The sequence below is a fragment of the Littorina saxatilis genome, linkage group LG16 (genome assembly GCF_037325665.1).
Source record: "Littorina saxatilis isolate snail1 linkage group LG16, US_GU_Lsax_2.0, whole genome shotgun sequence".
NCBI lineage: Eukaryota > Metazoa > Mollusca > Gastropoda > Littorinimorpha > Littorinidae > Littorina > Littorina saxatilis.
The window spans coordinates 15,225,061-15,247,560 of NC_090260.1; the positions used below are offsets into that span (position 1 = coordinate 15,225,061).

General features: G+C 41.4%; 1 protein-coding gene and 1 long non-coding RNA gene across 2 annotated transcripts in view; both read left to right on the forward strand.

Moving 5' to 3' along the window:
* Positions 1 to 22,500, forward strand: part of LOC138950525 (uncharacterized) — a 119,714-nt gene that overhangs the window by 52,500 nt on the left and 44,714 nt on the right. The gene's annotated exons all lie outside the window — the stretch shown is intronic.
* Positions 7,764 to 22,500, forward strand: part of LOC138950478 (uncharacterized) — a 19,721-nt gene continuing 4,984 nt past the window's right edge. Inside the window, exons 1-2 of the mRNA XM_070322203.1 lie at positions 7,764 to 8,343; positions 19,702 to 19,980. Of these exons, the coding sequence (XP_070178304.1) occupies positions 8,017 to 8,343; positions 19,702 to 19,980 (606 nt within the window). The 5' untranslated portion in view covers positions 7,764 to 8,016. The remainder of the gene's footprint in view (positions 8,344 to 19,701; positions 19,981 to 22,500) is intronic.

A 22,500-nucleotide genomic window follows, 5' to 3' on the forward strand; every position in this document is an offset into this window, starting at 1 on the left:
ACTCTCTATTTACCGTTATGAACTTGTTTTTAAAGTATATATTGTTGTGCGAAATAGCCGAGATGTGGATGTGCGAATACATTTTAGGCAATGTTACACTAAAACACCATTTGCTACGCCGAAATCCCCCCCCCCCCCACCCCAACTAAAAAAAACAACAAAAAAAGCAAATTGCTACACTTGAGGTTTTACAAGGTTTGGCTGGTCTGGTCATGTTCCCCAATAATAACAAGTCGCGTAAGGCGAAAATACAACATTTAGTCAAGTAGCTGTCGAACTCACAGAATGAAACTGAACGCAATGCAATTTTTCAGCAATGCAATTTTTCAGCAAGACCGTATCCTCGTAGCATCGTCAGTCCACCGCTCATGGCGAAGGCAGTGAAATTGACAAGAAGAGTGGGGTAGTAGTTGCGCTGAGAAAGATAGCACGCTTTTCTTGCCAAGAGTGACCATGATGTTTTAAGTTTTCAGTTGTACATTGCGCAACAAAAAGAAAAACAGGAGGCGAAATATAACTATAACCTTAAGAAAGGTGACTACAGTATGTTTAGAAGTATAGTTAAGGAGCATGACTGGTCAAATCTGGCCGAACTCGACGTGGAGGAGGCCTGGAGCTGCATAAAGACCGTGCTACATGATGGTATGGAAAAGTGTATTCCCAAGGTAAAGAAAACACATAAAAAAATATGAAACCTAAGTGGATGGATAATAAAGCCATGAGGCAGATAAAGAAAAAGCATAGCGCTTATAAGAGATATTTATGCACAAAGTCCGGACATGACTACCTAAGATACATTAAGATAAGAAATACTTGTACAAAAGACCTGAAAAAATCCCGTAAAGAATACGAAAAACAGATTGCAAAAGAAGGGAAGATAAACCCTAAGATGTTTTGGAAGTACGTCCAGGAGAGAATGAAGACTTCTACAGGTATAAGCACTTTGAAAAAGGTGGATGGTTCCTTTGTGGTTGACGATATGGGTAAGGCAGAAACCTTAATTAAATGAGTATTTTTCTAGCGTTTTTACACGCGAGGACGTGTCAGACATCCCGACTATGACGGAAGGCTGCTACTCAGATGGAGCATCCTTATCTGAGATGAGAGTGACACCCTTAGCAGTTAAAATAAACTGAAAGAGTTGGATGAAAATAAAGCCCAAGGGCCTGATCTAATCCCATCAAAGGTACTTAAGGAGTTGTGTGATGAACTATCTATTCCATTATGCTTGCTGTTCAACAAATCTTTGGAAACTGGAAATCTACCAGGTGATTGGAAAACAGCGGAGATAACCGCTATTTTCAAAAAGGGTACTAAGTCAGAACCAGGTAACTACAGACCAGTAAGCTTAACCTGTGTAACATGCAAGGTATTGGAGTCTCTTGTTCGGGATTCTATAGTGTCTTATCTCACAGACAATAATTTATATGCTGACTGTCAGCATAGTTTTAGAAAAAGACGTTCTTGTGTCACTCAACTCATATAGGTCATGGAAGACCTCACAAAATGTGTTGATGAAGGTGAAGCCATAGATATTATTTACTGTGACTTTAAGAAGGCTTTCGATACTGTGCCGCATGAGAGATTACTCCTAAAGCTTGCTTCGTATGGGTTTAGTTCCAGCGTCCTTTCCTGGATTCGGTCATTCTTGAGTGGCCGGTCCCAGAGGGTACGAGTTGGACAGGCAACGTCGAGCCAAGCAGCAGTTCTCAGCGGAATTCCACAGGGCAGCGTTTTGGGGCCGGTTCTATTTACAGTGTTTATAAATGATTTACCAGATGTGGTTAGTGGTATAGTGAAGATATTTGCGGATGATACAAAGCTGTACAATAAAGCAACAAACAGTTCAGTCATGCAAAAAGACATACACTTACTTCAGGATTGGGCAAATAAATGGAAATTATTTTTTAATGTTTCAAAGTGCAATGTTCTGCATTCTGGTAAAAAGAATCCCAAATATGACTACGTGATGACTGTCAATGATGCTATTGAAAAAATAAATGAATGTGATGAAAAAAGGACATCGGTGTTGTTTTCGACAGCAATTTGTCATTCGACCCGCATATTCGAGGAGTTGTGTCAAAAGCTAATCAGAGGATTGGCATTATCAAACGAACGTTCTCATTTCTTAACAAGGACACCTTCTTAAAGCTATACAAAGCCTTTGTGAGACCACTGGTGGAATATGCAAATGTGGTGTGGAGCCCATTCCTCAAGAGACAGTCTCAGACAATTGAGAGGGTGCAGCGTCGAGCAACTAAAATTCTAAAGGAGTGCCGTGATAAGTCTTACGCGGACAGACTCAAATTCTTAGACCTCCACTCTCTGAAGGGAAGGAGGACAAGGGGTGACCTAATACAAACATATAGAATTATAAATGGGGTGGATGATATTGACATGCACAAAATATTCACATTCAAGCAGACAGACAACACCAGAAACAGCCAGGGAAAAATCTTTGTTCAACACTGTAAGACTAACAAGCGCAAGTTTTCGTTTTCTCATAGAGTTGCTAACAATTGGAATGCACTACCCGCTAACATAAAATTCGCACCCACAGTAGACGCCTTCAAAAACTTCTTGGACAATTCTCCAAAATTTCTTAACCTTTTTTACGACTTTGATTGAAAAGCATTGAAAGAATAGGGATTTAGGCATGCAAAGTATCTGACAAAGAAGGGGCACCAATAAGGCCTCGCGGCCTTCGGCTAACAAATATAGCCGCCCCTACATACATACTACTACTATTACTACAGTCTAAGAGTCTCGCTTTCGACGCATCCAAAATGGCGTCCTCCGACGGCGCTGTCACTGTGAAATATGCTGAAAGTTGTTCAGTTGTTGTTGTATGGCTACGACTAAGAAAGGTGGACAATGGTTCATGCAGGTACGAACTGTTTAAATCGGCTGCTCATTTCCTGCCTTTTTACACCCCCGGTATAGGGGTGTGTATAGGTTTCACTCGATGTGTTTGTTTGTTTGTTTGTTTGTGTTCGCATATAGATCTCAAGAATGAACGGACCGATCGTCACCAAACTTGGTGAACAGGTTCTATACATTCCTGAGACGGTCCTTACAAAAATTGGGACCAGTCAAACACACGGTTAGGGAGTTATTGGTGGATTAAGATTAAGAGTGTCATATTAATGGTCAAAGGGAAATAACCTTATCAGTTGGTGGCAGTGAGAATGGTTATTTCCCTTTGACCAACGGGGGTGTTTCCTACCTCGACGTACCCTTTCGCAATGGACCCTGTGTTTACGCGAATAAACATTCTGACTTCTGACTTCTGATTTCTGACTTCTGACTTCTGACTTCTGACTTCTGACGTCTGACTTCTGACTTCTGACTGTCTCTCTGACTTCTGACGTCTGACTTCTGATTTCTGACTTCTGACTTCTGATTTCTGACTTCTGACTTCTGACTTCTGACGTCTGACTTCTGATTTCTGACTTCTGACTGTCTCTCTGTTTCTCTGTCTCTCTGTCTCTCTGACTTCTGACGTCTGACTTCTGATTTCTGACTTCTGACTTCTGACTTCTGACTTCTGACTCCTAACGTTTGATTTGACTTACCACACTTGTTAGCAGTGCCTGCTCAGTTGGTGGCAGTGAGAATGCTAAGGACGGGGGTGTTTTTCCTACCTCGGAGGAATTTCTTGTTGTGAGTGATGTGCGCTGAAACACTGCAAGAGATCTCACAGTTTTCTAAGTACTGCCACTACTGGTACTTTCAAGGTCAGCTTTGTTTATGGCTGTTCCAACTACCTCAGTCGGTAAGATTGTAACATTCTTTTCTACTACTTCTCTGTTAAAGCTGGGTGGGAACAGTTTGATTTTATTCATTGCACAGCTTAATCTTTCTGATTCAATGACTTTTCTTTTATAAATTTGTGATTTAAAAAAAGGGAGACATTTGTTTCCTTCAGGTGAGATTTTATTCTTCAAAATTAAAATTGATAAACTACTTCCTGCGCGATATCAAATTCGCTGGGAACTTCCTGCGCGATGTCAATTGATATACAGTTCCTAGTTGACCAATGACAACAGCATGTTTTGTCATGTGATCAGTAAAAATGCGATAAGTAAACTTATTACCTCAAAAGCCTGCATGGAAGTCTAGAAGTCTCGGCAATAGTGATAATAATATTCTTTTTATCTTTGGTACTTTATGTCAAGACATTGTGTTTCATTACGAAAGACAATTGTAAAATGAGGTATGTTGGTCCATACCGCATGCAGCCTTTAGCCCCAGAACCTTATCACGGAAAAAGGTAGTTACATGTTGGCAGGAGATGGGAACTGACAAACCGCATAAGGTTGTATTTGGCCGGCAACACTAAAGGCCCGTGTAGTCACCTAGTAAGATAGTTGTGTAAAGCTTTTGATTGTTGGAATCGTAATCTGTGACAAAAAGACAAATCGTTGCTTCAGCAATGCTGCGACATGCACTGTATCTTTAAGATAACACTTGGAACAAGCGCAGACCTTCATGGTCGGAAAATACTGACGACAGATCACAGCTGTTGTCTTCTTAAAGCGCATCTACTTCAGTACAGGTTTTTTTTAATCTCTGTTATCCTTAAATCCTTACGGGGGGCAAGCCACAGCTGAGACTTGTTGTGGATTAATACTAATGTCATCTGTGATAAAGTTGTGTAAAGCTTTTTAACGTTTATGTACATGCCATTTTCTCTCTGTTATCTGAAAATCCTTTCTGGGGGCAAACCACTTCTTCAACTTTTTGTGGATTAATACAAATGTCATCTGTGAAATAGTGTTGTGAAGCTTTTGTCTGTTTATGCAAAGGGTTTTCTCTCTCTGTTATCCGTACATCCTTACTATACCGAGGGCAAACTCTATCTTCAACTTTGTATTGATTAATTTAATACCAGTTTTATGTGACGACCGAACGAGATCCAGAATTTGGTCATATTCTTCATATTAAACAAGAACAAGAACACAATTAACACAGCTCTGCTGGCTATGCCTATAGGCCTACTACCCGTGAGGATTCTCCTGAGGTTCCAGAATTGTTTGTTGTGAACCTAGAAGTATGTATAAATTATCTGAAAATATACTGGTCCAGTTCGACGTCGTGTACGGGAGTATCGTAACTACCAAAGTTTGAAAGAAACTGGTCGATATACTGCGCTTGGGACTAAACCCTCAAAATCTCACTTTCCTTCGAGTGTTTTTACACCCCCGGTATAGGGGTGTGTATAGGATTCGGTCGATGTGTTTGTTTGTTTGTTTGTTTGTTTGTGTGTTTGTGTGTTTGTGTTCGCATATAGATCTCAAGAATGAACGGACCGATCGTCACCAAACTTGGTGAACAGGTTCTATACATTCCTGAGACGGTCCTTACAAAAATTGGGACCAGTCAAACACACGGTTAGGGAGTTATTGGTGGATTAAGATTCTACAAGGACTTATAGAGGGACATATTAATGGTCAAAAGGAAATAACCTTCTCAGTTGGTGGCAGTGAGAATGGTAAGGACGGGGGTGTTTTTCCTACCTCGGAGGAATTTCTTGTTCTTTCTCTCTTGATACCTTGGGTTTATGCTGTAAACTCCAAATGGCTATGCAAGAGCTCGAGTTTAAGCTGTAAACTGAGAGTGACCTCTTCATTCAAAATCTGGGATTTAAGCGGTAAACTGAGAGTGACCTCTTCCTGTAATACCCGGGATTTAAGCGGTAAACTGAGAGTGACCTCTTCCTGTAATACCCGGGATTTAAGCGGTAAACTGAGAGTGACCTCTTCCTGTAATACCCGGGATTTAAGCGGTAAACTGAGTGACCTCTTCCTGTAATACCCGGGATTTAAGCGGTAAACTGAGAGTGACCTCTTCCTGTAATACCCGGGATTTAAGCGGTAAACTGAGAGTGACCTCTTCCTGTAATACCCGGGATTTAAGCGGTAAACTGAGAGTGACCTCTTCCTGTAATACCTGGGATTTAAGCGGTAAACTGAGAGTGACCTCTTCATGTAATACCCGGGATTTAAGCTGTAAACTGAGAGTGACCTCTTCCTGTAATACCCGGGATTTAAGCGGTAAACTGAGAGTGACCTCTTCCTGTAATACCCTGGATTTAAGCGGTAAACTGAAAGTGACCTCTTCCTGTAATACCCGGGATTTAAGCGGTAAACTGAAAGTGACCTCTTCCTGTAATACCCGGGATTTAAGCGGTAAACTGAGAGTGACCTCTTCCTGTAATACCTGGGATTTAAGCGGTAAACTGAGAGTGACCTCTTCCTGTAATACCCGGGATTTAAGCGGTAAACTGAGAGTGACCTCTTCATGTAATATCTGGGATTTAAGCGGTAAACTGAGAGTGACCTCTTCATGTAATATCTGGGATTTAAGCGGTAAACTGAGAGTGACCTCTTCCTGTAATACCCGGGATTTAAGCTGTAAACTGAGAGTAACCTCTTCCTGTAATACCCGGGATTTAAGCTGTAAACTGAGAGTGACCTCTTCCTGTAATACCCGGGATTTAGGCTGTAAACTGAAAGTGACCTCTTCCTGTAATACCCGGGGTTTAGGCTGTAAACTGAGAGTGACCTCTTCATGTAATACCCGGGATTTAAGCTGTAAACTGAGAGTGACCTCTTCCTGTAATACCCGGGATTTAAGCTGTAAACTGAGAGTGACCTCTTCCTGTAATACCCGGGATTTAAGCGGTAAACTGAGAGTGACCTCTTCCTGTAATACCCGGGATTTAAGCTGTAAACTGAGAGTGACCTCTTCATGTAATACCCGGGATTTAGGCTGTAAACTGAGAGTGACCTCTTCCTGTAATACCCGGGATTTAGGCTGTAAACTGAGAGTGACCTCTTCATGTAATACCCGGGATTTAGGCTGTAAACTGAGAGTGACCTCTTCCTGTTATACCCGGGATTTAGGCTGTAGACTGAGAGTGACCTCTTCGTGTAATACCCGGGGTTTAAGCTGTAAACTGAGAGTGACCTCTTCCTGTAATACCCGGGGTTTAAGCTGTAAACTGAGAGTGACCTCTTCCTGTAATACCTGGGATTTAGGCTGTAAACTGAGAGTGACCTCTTCATGTAATACCCAAGATTTAAGCTGTAAACTGAGAGTGACCTCTTTCTGTAATACCCGGAATTTAAGCTGTAAACTGAGAGTGACCTCTTCCTGTAATACCCGAGATTTAAGCTGGAAACTGAGAGTGACCTCTTCATGTAATACCCGGGATTTAGGCTGTAAACTGAGAGTGACCTCTTCCTGTTATACCCGGGATTTAGGCTGTAGACTGAGAGTGACCTCTTCGTGTAATACCCGGGGTTTAAGCTGTAAACTGAGAGTGACCTCTTCATGTAATACCCGGGGTTTAGGCTGTAAACTGAGAGTGACCTCTTCATGTAATACCCGGGATTTAAGCTGTAAACTGAGAGTGACCTCTTCCTGTAATACCTGGGATTTAGGCTGTAAACTGAGAGTGACCTCTTCCTGTAATACCTGGGATTTAGGCTGTAAACTGAGAGTGACCTCTTCCTGTAATACCCGGGATTTAAGCTGTAAACTGAGAGTGACCTCTTCCTGTAATACCCGGGATTTAAGCTGTAAACTGAGAGTGACCTCTTCGTGTAATGCCTGGGATTTAAGCGGTACACTGCGTGGTACATCTTCTCACGATACCTGACGTTTAAGCTGTAAACTAAGAGTGAACTTTTCACGCAATGTGTGGGGTTAAAGCGTATAAACCGAAGATGACTTTTTCGATTGAGTCTCAAGTTTTCTGCTGGCTACAAAGCAAAGCCAACAGTCGTCATTTGCGTCTTTCTCACATCGTCTCCAGAGGTGAAAGATTAATATAGGTCTCGCCGCCGAAGTGACTTCATCCGTTTTCCTCTGACAAGGTGGTCCACTTTTCTTCGTGCACTGACTCCAACAATAGTTGTTGCAATTACAACAACAACGCCAACACCATCACCAACAATAAAACAACAAAGGCCCGCCGTTGTAACCACTGCAAGCACGTTCACGGTAAAGATGACCACAACGACAGCAACCCTCCGCATGCTGCTGCTGATATGCATCAGCCTCGGCCAGATTCGACTGGTGAGCATGCAAAGCACGAACGTGCCTCTAGATGGCACGTACCTCATCACCATGGTTGCTGACCCCGACGGCAGAACGGACATGTTCCTGCAGATCAACGGACGCGATTCTGGCTTCGTGGCCTACGGTCAAGGTGATGCTGTTGCAGGTCTGGTTGTGGCAGTATACCTCAGGGCTGGAACCAGAGTAAGCGCCAGGTACACTGGACATTACCAAGGCGCCACCTCATTGGGTGTGGGCTTTGTGTCCCACGGATCGGTGAGACTATATAATTATTATTATATATATAGATATATAGATATATATGGATATATATATATTTTTTTTTGGGGGGGGGTGGTACCTCAGTTGCATACAGGCTGCTATCACCCTTCTTTTTCTGCCTTTTTGTTTACAGGCGGGGAGCATCTTCCTTCATAGGTCTTTTTCTTTATCAATCAAATTCTTACAGTTTTAAATCAACAACCAGGTTTATAACTTAATAACGTATCGAGAAAAAAAATGTAATAAAAGCAAACAAGTCATACCATTAAGGTTCTTCTACCTAATCTCCTCTAGCAATGATTTGCTGAAAACTGCTCCAAAACTATGCCAAGAAAATAAATGAATAATTAATCAGCGAGTGGATTGCTTCGCCATGCAAGCTCTTCTGTGTCGGGAGCCGGATTCCGTTCGTCATCATAGTTCATCTTGTCCCCCTTTGCCGAGCATTGTGAAAACAATTATAAGATTCAGTATTGAATAAGGAATGTCAAAATTGATATGAATCACGTAGAATCTAATTTTCCCCATATCAGAAAGGGTGAAATGGTCAGGTGTTTTTTTCTTTTCAAACGTGTTCTTAATTTGTTCTGAAAATATATTCAGAGAGACGTTGTCTTTGTTTTGATACACCATACAGCTCATACATTTCTGTGCTTTTTTCAGTTTGGTGAATATAGTATATATACCAAACATTTTTTACTTGATGTTAAAGTCGTACTTTATCGTTTTACTAGTCGTGTTAATGGTCATCGTGTCTTTCCAGTATTTTGGGTTAGACCGGTGTAACACGAGAAAATTACTCCCACGAGATTTTTACTCCGGAGTAAAAATTTCGTACGAAAAAGTTACTCCCTTTACGAAAAAAGCACTCCCCTATTTCACGAGAAAATTACTCCCCAAGACAGGTGAGTTCCGAGTAAACATTTCGTACACAAATGTTACTCCCCTGACGAATAAATAACGAATAAATTACTTCACCCAAACACAAGCAATTTAACTTCCCATGCCAGGTGTACGACATTTTTACTCCCTTGTCCCCTGTTAGTCTTGGTGGTGGAAGGGGTGGAAGGAGGGTAGCGCGACATTCGTGTGCGCGAGATCACTTATTGGCATTATCCCTTCGATCGCATCCCATTTTTGCAAATGAGATTTTTACTGGAAGTAAAAAAAAATGGGGAGTAAAAATTTCGTGGAGGGAGTAATTTTTTCGTGCCTTGGGGAGTTCTTTTCTCGTACAAAAAGTGTACTCGGAGTAAGAATTTCGTACGAAATATTTACTCCGGAGTAAATTTTTCGTGGAGTAAAAATTTCGTGTTACACCGGCACGGTTGGCCTAGTGGTAAGGCGTCCCGTGATCGGGAGGTCGTGGGTTCGAACCCCGGCAGGGTCATACCAAAGACTTTAAAATTGGCAATCTAGTGGCTGCTCCGTCTGGCGTCTGGCATTATGGGGTTAGTGCTAGGACTGGTTGGTCCGGTGTCAGAATAATGTGACTGGGTGAGACATGAAGCCTGTGCTGCGACTTCTGTCTTGTGTGTGGGCCACGTTATATGTCAAAGCAGCACCGGCCTGATATGGCCCTTCGTGGTCGGCTGGGCGTTAAGCAAACAAACAAACAACATTTTGTGTTGGTTGTTTCAGTCAGCGTCATTTTGTTGTTGCCATCATACATGTCACTTCTGTTTGCGTACACAACTGTTTGTGTTTCTTAATAGAGTGTGAATGATCATTGTTTGCAGAGAATATTAATTGCGATGTGAAAAATGAAATAAAAGCAAAAGCATAATACATGTAGAAAAAAAAGAAAGGTGAACTGTCCTGGTGTTAAGTTGTATGTTGAAGAGACGTAGAACAGAGCTGGTAATCTTAATTTGCATTTCGTTTCGGTAAATAAGAGTAAAGCAGTCTCACTCTGTTATCATTATCCGTTCTAGAGTTTGTAGTTCATGTTCCCGATCGATTCGTATTGTGTGTCAATTCTTTAACCCCTTCACTGCCACAGTGGTAGTAACTTATCCGAATGGTCTATGGGAAAGAACTGTGTTTAGACCCCCTACAAGTACTTGGACAGTGGTTACCTCCCATTTAGTTTTCAGAAATGTCCTGAAATGTTGTTGACACAAATCCCACGTATGAGATACGGTTATGGGCGTACGATAAACAGAAAATGACCACGTATTACATACGGGTTGGGCAGTGAAGGGGTTAATCTTTAAGTTTCAACTGCAAGTGCTGAACTCCACCTGTGTATCTTACAACTGCTGCAGTTAATTAACTGCCTGTCCAGTTAGTGAAGCAGGTTGCCTCTCTCTTTGAAATGGGCCGTCCCCTTGTGTCCGATGGTCAGGCCCGGGTAGCTTGCAGAAGGCGTTAAGCTATGTGCCTCCTGCCTGACTCGGGTGTCTTGGATAGTCTGAGAAGTTTCGAGTAAGTGTGATTTCCTTTTTATAAAGGAGAATCAGTCAAACTGCCAACCGGGGGCCCGGGTAGCTCGGGTGGTAGAGCACATGATTTGTGATCGTAAGGTCGCAGGTTCGAATCCGGGCCGGGACGGACACGGGTTAACTTTAAGTGCAGACCCAGAGACGGTATCTATCTCCCACCCCCGTGTCACCACAGTGGCACTTAAAAGACCTCGGTCTTTCTGCCATAAGTGAAGATGGCTGATACCACCTGAACACGCATACACTTGTGTAACTCATCTAAAGTCGGGTTAAAACCCGAGAACGTGCCCCTAATGGCCCTGCCGTTAGGGCGTAAAACTTGAATTTCTCTCTCAGCTGCCAACCAGACTGGTACGTTTTCGCCTCCTTCCACCCCGCACCCCCCCCCCTCCCCCCTTCCTCTTGCCTATAACCAATATATATGTGTTAACTGTTCGGAATGTTGTGGTCAGTCAGATTTTGATTGAATGGATGAATGCTGTCTGCTTTTCAAGATAAAGTTCCATTGAGTCTATTCATGCTAGAGGGTAAAGGAGAACGTTCAGAGAAACGGGCGAGTGAGGACGTGGTTTTGTAGTGTGCTCCACTGATGAACAAGATGCAGTTCACTTTGTATTGGTGTACACTACATTTGGTGTGCACGTTAAAGATCCCACGATTGACAAAAGGGTCTTTCCTGGCAAAATTGTATAGGCATAGATACAAATGTCCATCAAATACCTGTGTGACTTGGAATAAAGGCCGTCATCTTTATGCAAGCAGCTTCGGAGATTTCAAAATGTTTGCTGTGAGCAACACATGTTCAACGACAATATCTAATACGGATATTTTGGATGTTTTGAAGGAAAGAACTTATTTTTCTTGTCGTAAAACTTAAATACACCCTCTAATTAAAAAGCATGCACTCGTATAGGAGCCACAAACCGCATGCGTACTGGCACACGCTGTTGCTGGTGCTTTTGACTGTACACTGTTCCCAGTTAGCATGCTAACGTTAAATTAACGTTAAATTAACGTTAGCGGTAAACGTTAATTTAACGTTTACCGCTAACGTTAATTTAACGTTAATTTGCTCATGTGATAAAACGTTAAATTAACGTTAAATTGTTGAGGTCTTTAAAGGCACAGTAAGCCTCCCGTAAACCATCACGGATACCGTCAGGCTTTTACACACAGTGCAAACACCCTTTCATTTAAACACTCACCGATTGAGAACATCCTAGGTGCCCTCCGTAAAGAGCGAACAATTTTCAAAGAATTTTTTTGTTGCGTGGTTTATCTTACCCCTGAGCCATCGTGAACCCGTGTGATCCAGTTTCCCTTTTTCACAATGTAGTCGTCAGTTAGTCATTTGAATGCGACTCGATGTGAGCTTATCTACAATAGCACGTTTTTATGCACGAAACAAACGGCTGTGGTTCAGAAGAACTCTAGCGATGGCTTTTGACTGTTGAGATGAACGGCGATATGCATAAACCCTCGTCTGCTACGACCCTTGCGTGACCCTGCTTCCGGGCTTTTCTTTTTTCAAACTTTCACAATTTCGAATTGTAGTGATCTTGTCTTGGTGAAAAAAGAATTCTTGTATGATTAAAGAATGTTTGTGTAACAAGCTGTCAATTTATTATTTAGATTTTAAAAGTTAGGTCTAGCGCAAAAACGCACCACGCTTAAAAAACATTCTGATAATCATCGATCCACGGCTATGGCCAGTTTACATCGATAGAATGAGACCCGAAGGGAAGTAACTCATTTTTGACCTGAGTTCAGGATGGGTCCAAAAAGTGTTCGAGACAATCTGCAAAAATAATTCTTTAAAAATTGCTCGCTCTTTACGTAGGGCACCTAGGATGTTCCCGTTTGGTGAGCGTTCAAATGGAAGGGTGTTTGTACTGTGTGTAAAAGCCTGACAGTATCTGTGATGGTTTACGGGAGGCTTACTGTCCGGGCGTGATTTCCGGTATTGAATATTCATAACAGCCGTCCAGCACCAAAACGAGGCGCCATTGTTGTAGAGGAGCAAGTCCACGAAAATAAATTCTTTGACAATTTCTCACGCTCGACAGAAAGCAGCCAGGATGTTCCCGTTCGGTGAGCGTTCAAATGGAAGTATGCTTGTACTGTATGTAGACGCTCGGGGAGCTCTGTGATGGTTTACGGGAGGCTTACTGTGCCTTTAACAATTCAATATATATGTGAATAGTAATTTGATAACAGTAACACTTTTAAAATGTTGAACAATGCAAACTAAATTCCTTCAATTGCTAAAACATGAAAATGTGAACTAAAAAATATTACAACACATTTTTCAGTCTCAGTAAAATACCACAGCATAGTATTATCAATCGGGCAGACACAAATTATGTGTGGACTTAATCTCATTGAAGCAACGCTACATTGACTAATAATAGTCTATTGATGGAAATAAGAGGTAGATGCATTTCATATTCCTTATATAAAAAAAAGGAAAATAACAGAAAAGAAAAAGATCTTCTTTCTCAAATAATTATACACTTTGGAAAGCAATTTGACAGAGTATAATATACAACTTTTAGAGCAAACACGACAGGAGTTAAGTCAAATAAGGCAGAAAAAAGTGGATGGTATGATAATTAATCCCGTGCTAAGTGGATTGGAGAGGGGGGAAAAATACAAACTATTTTTGTAATTTGGAGAAAAGACCATTTGTCCAGAAGTCCAAGTGTTTTTTTGCAGAAAGATGATGGTGAAGTTATTCATGATAATGCTTTGATTGTTAAAGAAGCACAGACTTTTTATGAGGAGTTGTATACTTCAAGAGAAGCCGAACTGGTAAATCAAGAGATTGGTGAAAACCTGGCTCATCCTGTACTAACAGATGCTGAGAGTAAACAATTGGAAGGTAGACTTACTCAATGTGAGCTACTCAAAGCTGTGAAAAAATTAAACAACGACAAAAGCCCAGGATCAGATGGGTACACTGCGGAATTCTTCAAGTTTTTCTATTCCGACTTAGGAAAGTTTATGTTACGGTCTATAAATTGTGGATTTGAGAAAGGAGAAATGTCAGTGACTCGGAGACAGGGCGTTATAGTATGTATTCCAAAGGAAGGAAAAAAACAAAACACTTTTGAAAAATTGGAGACCAATTACTCTGTTAAATACGGTCTATAAGATTGCATCAACGTGCATTGCAGAACGGTTTAAACGTGTTTTGCCAAATTTGATTCATGATGATCAAAAAGGCTTCTTGAAAGGAAGATATATTGGTGAAAACGTCAGATTAATATATGATACCCTGTTCTACTCAAATAAACATAATATACCTGGCCTACTTTTGATGGTCGACTTTAAAAAGGCTTTCGACAGTGTTGCCTGGTCATTTATTGAAAAATCTTTGAGCAAATTCAACTTTGGAAATGACATGAAACGATGGATTTTTACTTTTTATTGCAAAATTAAGTCCTGTGTTTCAGTTAGTCGGTATTCAGCATGGTTTAAGGTAGGCCCAGGCACCCGGCAAGGGGATCCGCTGTCACCTTATTTATTTTTGATTTGTGCCGAAATATTGTCTCTTATGGTACGCCAGAACAAAAAGATTTGGGGTATGAATATTCTTGGCGAAAATATTTTATTGTCACAATTCGCTGATGATACCAGTCTGTTTCTTGATGGTACAGAGCAATCATTTTGCGAAAGTATAAAAGTGTTACAACATTTTGCATCACTATCAGGTCTGAGAATGAATTATGATAAAACAATTGTAGTTTGGTTAGGACCTTTAAAGTTTTGCAAAAGAAGATGTTTGCCTGATATGAATTTTACCTGGAACCCGGATAATTTTAAAGCACTTGGTGTTATTTTTTCAGTAAATGTATCCGAGGTTGTTTTTCTTAACTATAGAAAGAAGTTAAAGGAAGTTAAATTAACGTTAATTTAACGTTATATTATGGCTTTATTTTGGTTAAATTAACGTTAAATGTTAACATTAATTTAACGTTTATCTTGATGAGCAAAGTAACCTAAATCTAACGTTAATTTAAGGTTAGCCATAAAACATGAAATAAACGTTAGCCATAAAACATAAAACTAACGTTAACTTAACGTTACATTATGGTTTTTTTTAACAAATAATTTTTTTTGAAAGGTTTGTTTTTGATATGACATGTCAATTTTTTTTTTCAATTTTTATATTTATTTTTATTTTTTTTTCAAATTTTGTGTGTGTTGCTTGTTAATGTCAATGTTACCACCACAACAATAACAACATTTTTTGTTTTGTTTGTTTGTGTTGTTTGCTTTTGCTTTGATTTTGAATGGTTATGTGTCAACGTTTATTTAACGTTTTTTAACGTTTCAGTGCAAACCGTTTTTTGTTTTGTTTTCGGGCAAACGTTAAATTAACGTTTGAAATTGGTTTGATTTTGAACGGTTTTGTGTCAACGTTTATTTTACGTTTTTTTAACGTTTCAGTGCAAACCGTTTTTTAATAGTTTTCGGGCAAACGTTAAATTAACGTTTAAATATGGTTTGATATTGAACGGTTATGTGCCAACGTTTATTTAACGTTATTTTAACGTTTCAATGCAAACCGTTTTATATTGGTTTTAAGGCAAACGTTAAATTAACGTTTCAAAATGGTTTGATATTGAACGGTTATGTGTCAACGTTTATTAAACGTTATTTTAACGTTTCAATGCAAACCGTTTTATATTGGTTTTCAGGCAAACGTTAAATTAACGTTTAAAAAAGGTTTGCCATGAAAACGGTTTGCTTGCTAACGTTAATTTAACGTTAATTTAACGTTTGCTTTACAACCGTTTTTCTGCTAACGTTAATTTAACGTTAATTTAACGTTTGCTTTATAACCGTTTTTCTGCTAACGTTAATTTAACGTCAATTTAACGTTTAATGCTAACCGTAAACCAAAATCTAACCATGCAAACGTTAAATTAACGTTTAAATTAACGTTAGCATGCTTTCAGGGTTACAACTTAGATCTAACTGAACTTGATCACGTTAGATCAACAGTGCTATTATTTTGTAGAAACTAAAAAGCCACTCGGAGTCCAGTAACAACATTATTGAAGTATCTGTGAATGTGTTTCTGGCAATTCAATGGGAACTCTGGTGTACAAGAGGTCTAAAAAGTGTAAACAGGTTGTCTGCAGTAAAACAACAGCACCGTTTTACTGGATAGTTCTGCAGGCTGGGAGTTTGTAAGCCTCAGCATGGATTGAGCGAGTGCTGAGTGCAATTCGTTTCGCTCTATCGTATCAATTCACACATTGACCCTGCAGCAGTGACGATCATCTCTAGATTGCATTCGGCAAAGTTCCTCGCTCGGATTGCACTCATTCCAGCGCTACCGTGTACTGGGTTAGCGAGACACGAACGACAACTCTAATCGATAAGCATCCGTACACATCGGAAATTCCGTTTACGTTCGTAGCTACTCGGAAATAGCCTTCGGGATTGAAAGCCCGTAACTGACGTGTGAAAACAAATGTCGCCACCCGGCTTCAGACCGGCACGGTGGCCTAGTGGTAAGGCGGCGTCCGCCCGGTGATCGGCAGGTCGTGGGTTCGAACCCCGGCCGGGTCATACCTAAGACTTTAAAATTGGCAATCTAGTGGCTGCTCCGCCTGGCGTCTGGTATTATGGGGTTAGTGCTAGGACTGGTTGGTCCGGTGTCAGAATAATGTGACTGGGTGAGACATGAAGCCTGTGCTGCGACTTCTGTCTTGTGTGTGGCGCACGTTATATGTCAAAGCAGCACCGCCCTGAGGCTGATATGGCCCTTCGTGGTCGGCTGGGCGTTAAGCAAACAAACAAACAAACAAACCCGGCTTCAGTCGGGTCGGCGGAGAGTGGAGAGAAGAGAGACACAGGAATAAAGAATGCCATGTCGGTAACTTTCTGCACTGCTATTGTCTGGTGTAAGTGGATACATAGAGAATACTACATGGCTTGCTGTGTCGCACCAGATTTACACGAGTTTTTTTTTAAATATTGAACTGCGAGCGAAAGCGAGCTGTTCACTATTTAAAAAAAACAACGAGTGTAAATCTGGTACGACACAGCAAGCCATGTAGTATTCTGTTTATTCTACATACTGTACGTACGTGTATTTTACTGCAGCTAAATTGAAGACGCTTGTTTTGGAACCTCGATCTCTTCTAAAGCCTCGTGCAATCTATTACCTCAAATCAAAGAAATGTCACTCTGAAAAGTGTGGCGTGACGTGTTAGTTCTAAAGATTCATCGAAGGCAATGAGCGAGTGCAATTTTTTTTGGCTCACGTGAGTGTAGCCTATGCGATCGTAACTTTGTCTGTCTGTGCGTGCGTGCGTGTGTGTGTGTGCGTGTGTATGTCTGTGGTAGAAACTTTAACATTATGGCGTAAGAGGGTGAGACGTCACATTATGGCGTAAGAGGGTTAGACGTCACGCGAAGGAATTACTGAAAGTCTCGGTCATTGTTATTTTGAGCGGGCCGAGACTAGTTTTTTCTTCGAAATCGGCCATTGGCAGTCGTGTCCCTGTAAGTAGGCTACATGCAGACAGACAGATCTAGATCTAGTGTCTCGCTTTCTTGCACAGTGTCACCTATGCTTACTATGTGTGTGTGTATGTGTGACGGAGTGATTGAGTTTGTGTTACTGTTTGTCGATTTCTTACGTGAGCCTTGAAGGCTTCGCCTCTTGTTTTTTCTATAATGACGTTTGTCTCGGTGACTTTGGCATCATAAGCAGTGGAAAAACAGGTCCTTGCCAGACTTGCTTGACATGACCTCATTTACATGATATACACACGTTTGATTTGAACGATTATTATCTCACGGGTGTCTCTCTCTCACGTATGTAGGACTAGAGGAATACCCGGCGAATCGCGAGACAGAGACAGACAGCGTGGCGGTTCATCACAATCACCTTTGCAGGCGAAGTCCTGTCAAACGGGATTGAGAATTTTAGAGCTTATTTCTTAGCCCTATATTATCTGTTGTGGCTTCTCAAATGCCAGAACATACAGACAGACAAAAGCCGCTAGACCCCATCACAAACAGAACTCTACAATCCACAGGTTTTTGCCCACACACACACACACAAACACACACACACAGAGAAGCCGTATATATATATATGTATATCTATATCTATAAATATATAGAGATAGGTGAGAGTGTATTTTTCGCGTGGCTATAAATTGATTCGACCTTTTCACTTTGACAGTAAGAACAACTTACGGGTGCAAGGGAAGCGTTCTGGACAGCGCAGTGACATTCTAAAAATAGTAACTTAGAAACGGGAATTTGGGGTGAATCGCGAGACAGAGACAGACAGCGTGGCGGTTCACCACAATCACCTTTGAAGGCGAAGTCATGTAAACGGGATTGAGAATTTTAGAGCTTATTTCTTAGCCCTATATTATCTGCTGTGGCTTCTCAAATGCCAGAACATACAGACAGACAAAAGCCGCTAGACCACATCACAAACAGAACTCTACAATACACAGGTTTTTGCCCACACACACACACAAACACACACACACACAGAGAAGCCGTATATATATATGCATATCTATATCTATAAATATATAGAGATAGGTGAGAGTGTATTTTTCGCGTGGCTATAAATTGATTCGACCTTTTCACTTTGACAGTAAGAACAACTTACGGGTGCAAGGGAAGCGTTGTGGACAGCGCAGTGGACAGCGCAGTAACTTACAAACGGGAAAGCCACACGAAGGAAGGGAGATAAACGCCAAACACTGGAGAAGATAAGGAAGAGTTACTTATAATGGTGAAATGAACACAAAAACCAAAATCAGTTCAGCGCTGCGCGCTGAGAGCACGTGTTGAAATATCTCATCGATGATATTGTGTCCGGGGTGTAGCTGAATACGGTGTCCAAATTTGAAAAAGATCCACCGAGAACTTTGGCGTTGTGATGTGGTGTAGCGGCTATGGTGTGTCGGTATGGGGGCCCGGGTAGCTGAGGTGGAACCAAAATCGGTTCAGCGCTGCGCGCTGAGAGCGCGTGTTGAAATATCTCATCGATGAGGTTGTGTCCGGGGTCTCTCTGAATAAGCCCACCAAATTTGAAGCAGATCCATCGAGAACTTTGGCCGTGCATCGCGAAGACACAGATACACCGACACACACACAGACACACAGACAGACACAAGTCGTATATATATATATATATAGATAAAGAGAAAGACGTGTAAAAAAATATGTGGGAGCATAGGTCTTGACGAATACTTAGCGGCTTTAAGCATATGTGCAAAGCCCACAAACAGTGTAACCTCAAACATGCTGGTCTTGACGCGTGGGCATTGTTCAGCGTAATGGGCAGAATATACCTGCGCAGTTTCAGCGGCACAGACGACGCACGGCCTATTATTTATGCCGCGATAGGGATTATGACGAGTACTTGGCCTGTTTTCCTTTTATGCAACGTGTAGCGGGCTGGGATAATCTGCAGTGCGTCGTCTGTCCTGCTGACGTTACATGTGAGTGAAGCTCCAAACGCTACGACTGATATTGTAAGTCTGTGCGTATGACAGCGTGTCGAAGAAACAAAACTTCTTACAAATCTTTCTGAAGACCCTCAAACGCGGCTGTTAAAACGAAGTACTGTACCCTGAACAATGTAGGCTTTGTATTCTAAGTTACAGCGCCTACACACGAGGAACAAAAAGCGCGATAGTTTTGTGTTTTAAGTCGATTCCTTCCGTTGACCTTGCGTTGATTTTCAAGGTACATCACTACTTACTGGACTGTTCACGAAGCGAGTTCATTTAGGACACTGAGCTTGTATTTTAGGATTTTAGGATTTTAAAAGCTCCAAAAAATAGAGTAAATTTTCTTTGTTAAACTTGATCATTTAACGACTTAAAGTGTCCGCTTCCCCCACGTGTTGTTACAGAGATTCGTAACGCTACGCTGCAGCGGGCAATCCTCTGGCCCGCCCAACGTCGTAAAGTTCGACCACCGTTTCCTGGCCGCAAGGATCTGGAGTCGCAATTTTGTCAAAGCACATAATCTACAAATCTACATTAGTGGAATTTACTGGTTGGCTGCAAGACCCGACTGTCGCAACGGTGCTGTCAGTCTGGACGTTGGAACCGGACTCTTCAACGTCTTCTGTCACGGTGACAGAGCCATCTCCGCATCTGGAGCATTCTACTTGCAAGCTGGAAAAAACGTAAGTTTGAACGGGTGTACTGGTTGAAAAGAAGGGTTAGGACGGGGGAGGGGGGGGGGGGGGGGGGGGAGGGGGGGGAGCAGCTTTGAGTGTCGCTTATTTATTTCGTTATTTATTCACTTACATAGTTTTTAGTGACTAAATATTTTCAGATAGGAATCCTTTCCTCGCGATCCCATTCCTTGTTTTTCATTCATTCATCCACGTATTGCTATTAAAGCTAAAGGAAACAATTCAGCTCTCCGCCTCAGATCTAGTATATATATATATATCAGGGGCGGATCAGTTCATTTTATGGGGGGGTTTCCAAAAGTATATTGTGAAGATATGGGTGTGAAGGCGCGAAGCGCCGAGCCGACGGCGCAAAGCGCCTAGCTTGCTAGGGGGGTCCGGGGGCATGCCCCCCCGGAAAATTTTGTAAAAAAGGATGCAAAATGGTGCAATCTGGTGCATTTTGAGGATGATCATTACCAGTTTCAGGCAGCAGATTTTGTCACTGATTAATACCCAAAAAAAACACCATTTAAAAAAAAAATTTTTGGCTGGGGGGGGGTTTCCGGAAACCCCTGAAACCCCCCCCTCGTCCGCCCCTGTATATATCCGAGGAGGGTCTGATTTCCCCAATACGGCTGTCCGTGAAGGGACACATTTTTTAATTCCTCTCTCTTTTGCTCTGCTGAGAGATTTTAACAAATCTCAGAAGAAAATCTCTTCTGACTTTCAATTGTTTCTTTCACATTGTTTGTATACAGGGTGGTCCACTAAAAGTGCCCTATTTTCTTGTTGATCTCATTTTTGACTGCGAGGAGAGATTTAGAACATGTCTCCGCAAAACAATAGCAGAATCATGGCAAATGATGTCTTGCAAATTTGGTTGAAATTGGTTTGTCCTTAGTAGTTGGTAATCTGCTCTACCCAAGGTCCTCTTCGTACACGAACTGCTGCAACACGAACGTTGAAATTGTCCATGACTCGTCCAATCATGTCAGCTGTCAGCTTTTATCCGCCTGATTTCCCTTCTAATGTCGTCCTACAGAGCTGCCAGGGTCTAGGAATTGTTGCCGTATATTCTGTCCCGGGTACTCCCACAGAAAGTAGTCGTATGGGTTGCGATCAGGGGAATAAGGTGGCCAAGGGAAGTCAGTGCGTCGTGAAATGAGCCTATCGCCAGGAAAGAGGAGGCTGGAAAGAGAATAACTGGATAATGTGTTGCTGTAAGTTTATTGTTACGTTATTTTGTTAGAATGTGTTGTATTTGGTGTTTAAATAGTATGGTTTTATTCGAAGCTAAAATGTATTGCGCGGAGAGCATATTTTACTTAGGTTCGCGCTATAGAAGCTGTAATTATTAGTATTATTATTATGAGTTATTTCTAATATGCTGACTGTTAGCAAATGATAACAGACATGTCGAGAAAAAAGATATCAAGCATGAGCCGTTTAGGCGAATGCTGATATCGTTTGTGAAACATGTCTGTTATCATTTGCTAACAGTCAGCATGTTAGAAATAACGGTTTTATTACCGTTTAATTCGACCAAAAAAAATTTCGAAGCCACCCCGCGAATAAGGCAGAACAGCCGCAATGGGAACTTGAGCGCTCCTACCTGATTATGCCTGTCACCTGTCAGTCAAAGAATTCTCTTGACCTAGGTCAGCCAATCAGAGTAACACAACTGACGTGATGAATATTCACAGGTCAAATGCGTTTGACACACAACAATCTCACAAGATAAACCATGTTGAACATGCGTTTCGCTTGCTTCGCTTTTTCTTGTTGAACAGAGAGCGACAGATTTAGAACCGACTCCAGACGGATGGGAAATGACGAACGATACATTTAACCTAAAGCGAGTAACGCAATTTCACTTAATTTTTCCGAACTTTGATAATTTAGATTTAAAGTGAGCGGGTCGGCATTGGACACTCAGAGGATGGGCGGTGCCTTGCTGTTCCGTAAAGCACCCACCGACAAAACTCGCTTTTCGGTATTGTTTAGATAAAGACAGTATTATCTGACGGCATTTGAAGTGTTATTCTTCAGAATAAATCACGCTGATATTGTTGATTTAAATATTTACTTTGTCTTGTTAATTTTTAGCTTGATAAACAAAACGGGTCCCTGCCTGAACCTTATAACATTTCAATTAGAGGGTCATCTAGAATCCGTCCTGATTGGTCAGAAAGCCATATAGGGCACTGAATTGGTAATAAATCATACTAGAAGTACTCTACTATCATTACTATCAGTCGAAACGGGGTGATACATATTCCATTTGACCTTTACTTGGGGATATCCCGTACTAAAAATAGAATATGGGATTGTTGGAAAGCTGTTCAATTGGCACTCACGCACCATATTCGATTTTCAACACACGACTCAAAACCTTTGGGATAAATCAACAAGTCGCGTTAGGCGAAATTACTACATTTAGTCAAGCTGTCGAACTCACAGAATGAAACTGAACGCACTGCATTTGTTCACCAAGACCGTATAGCATCGTCAGTCCCCGGCTCGAGG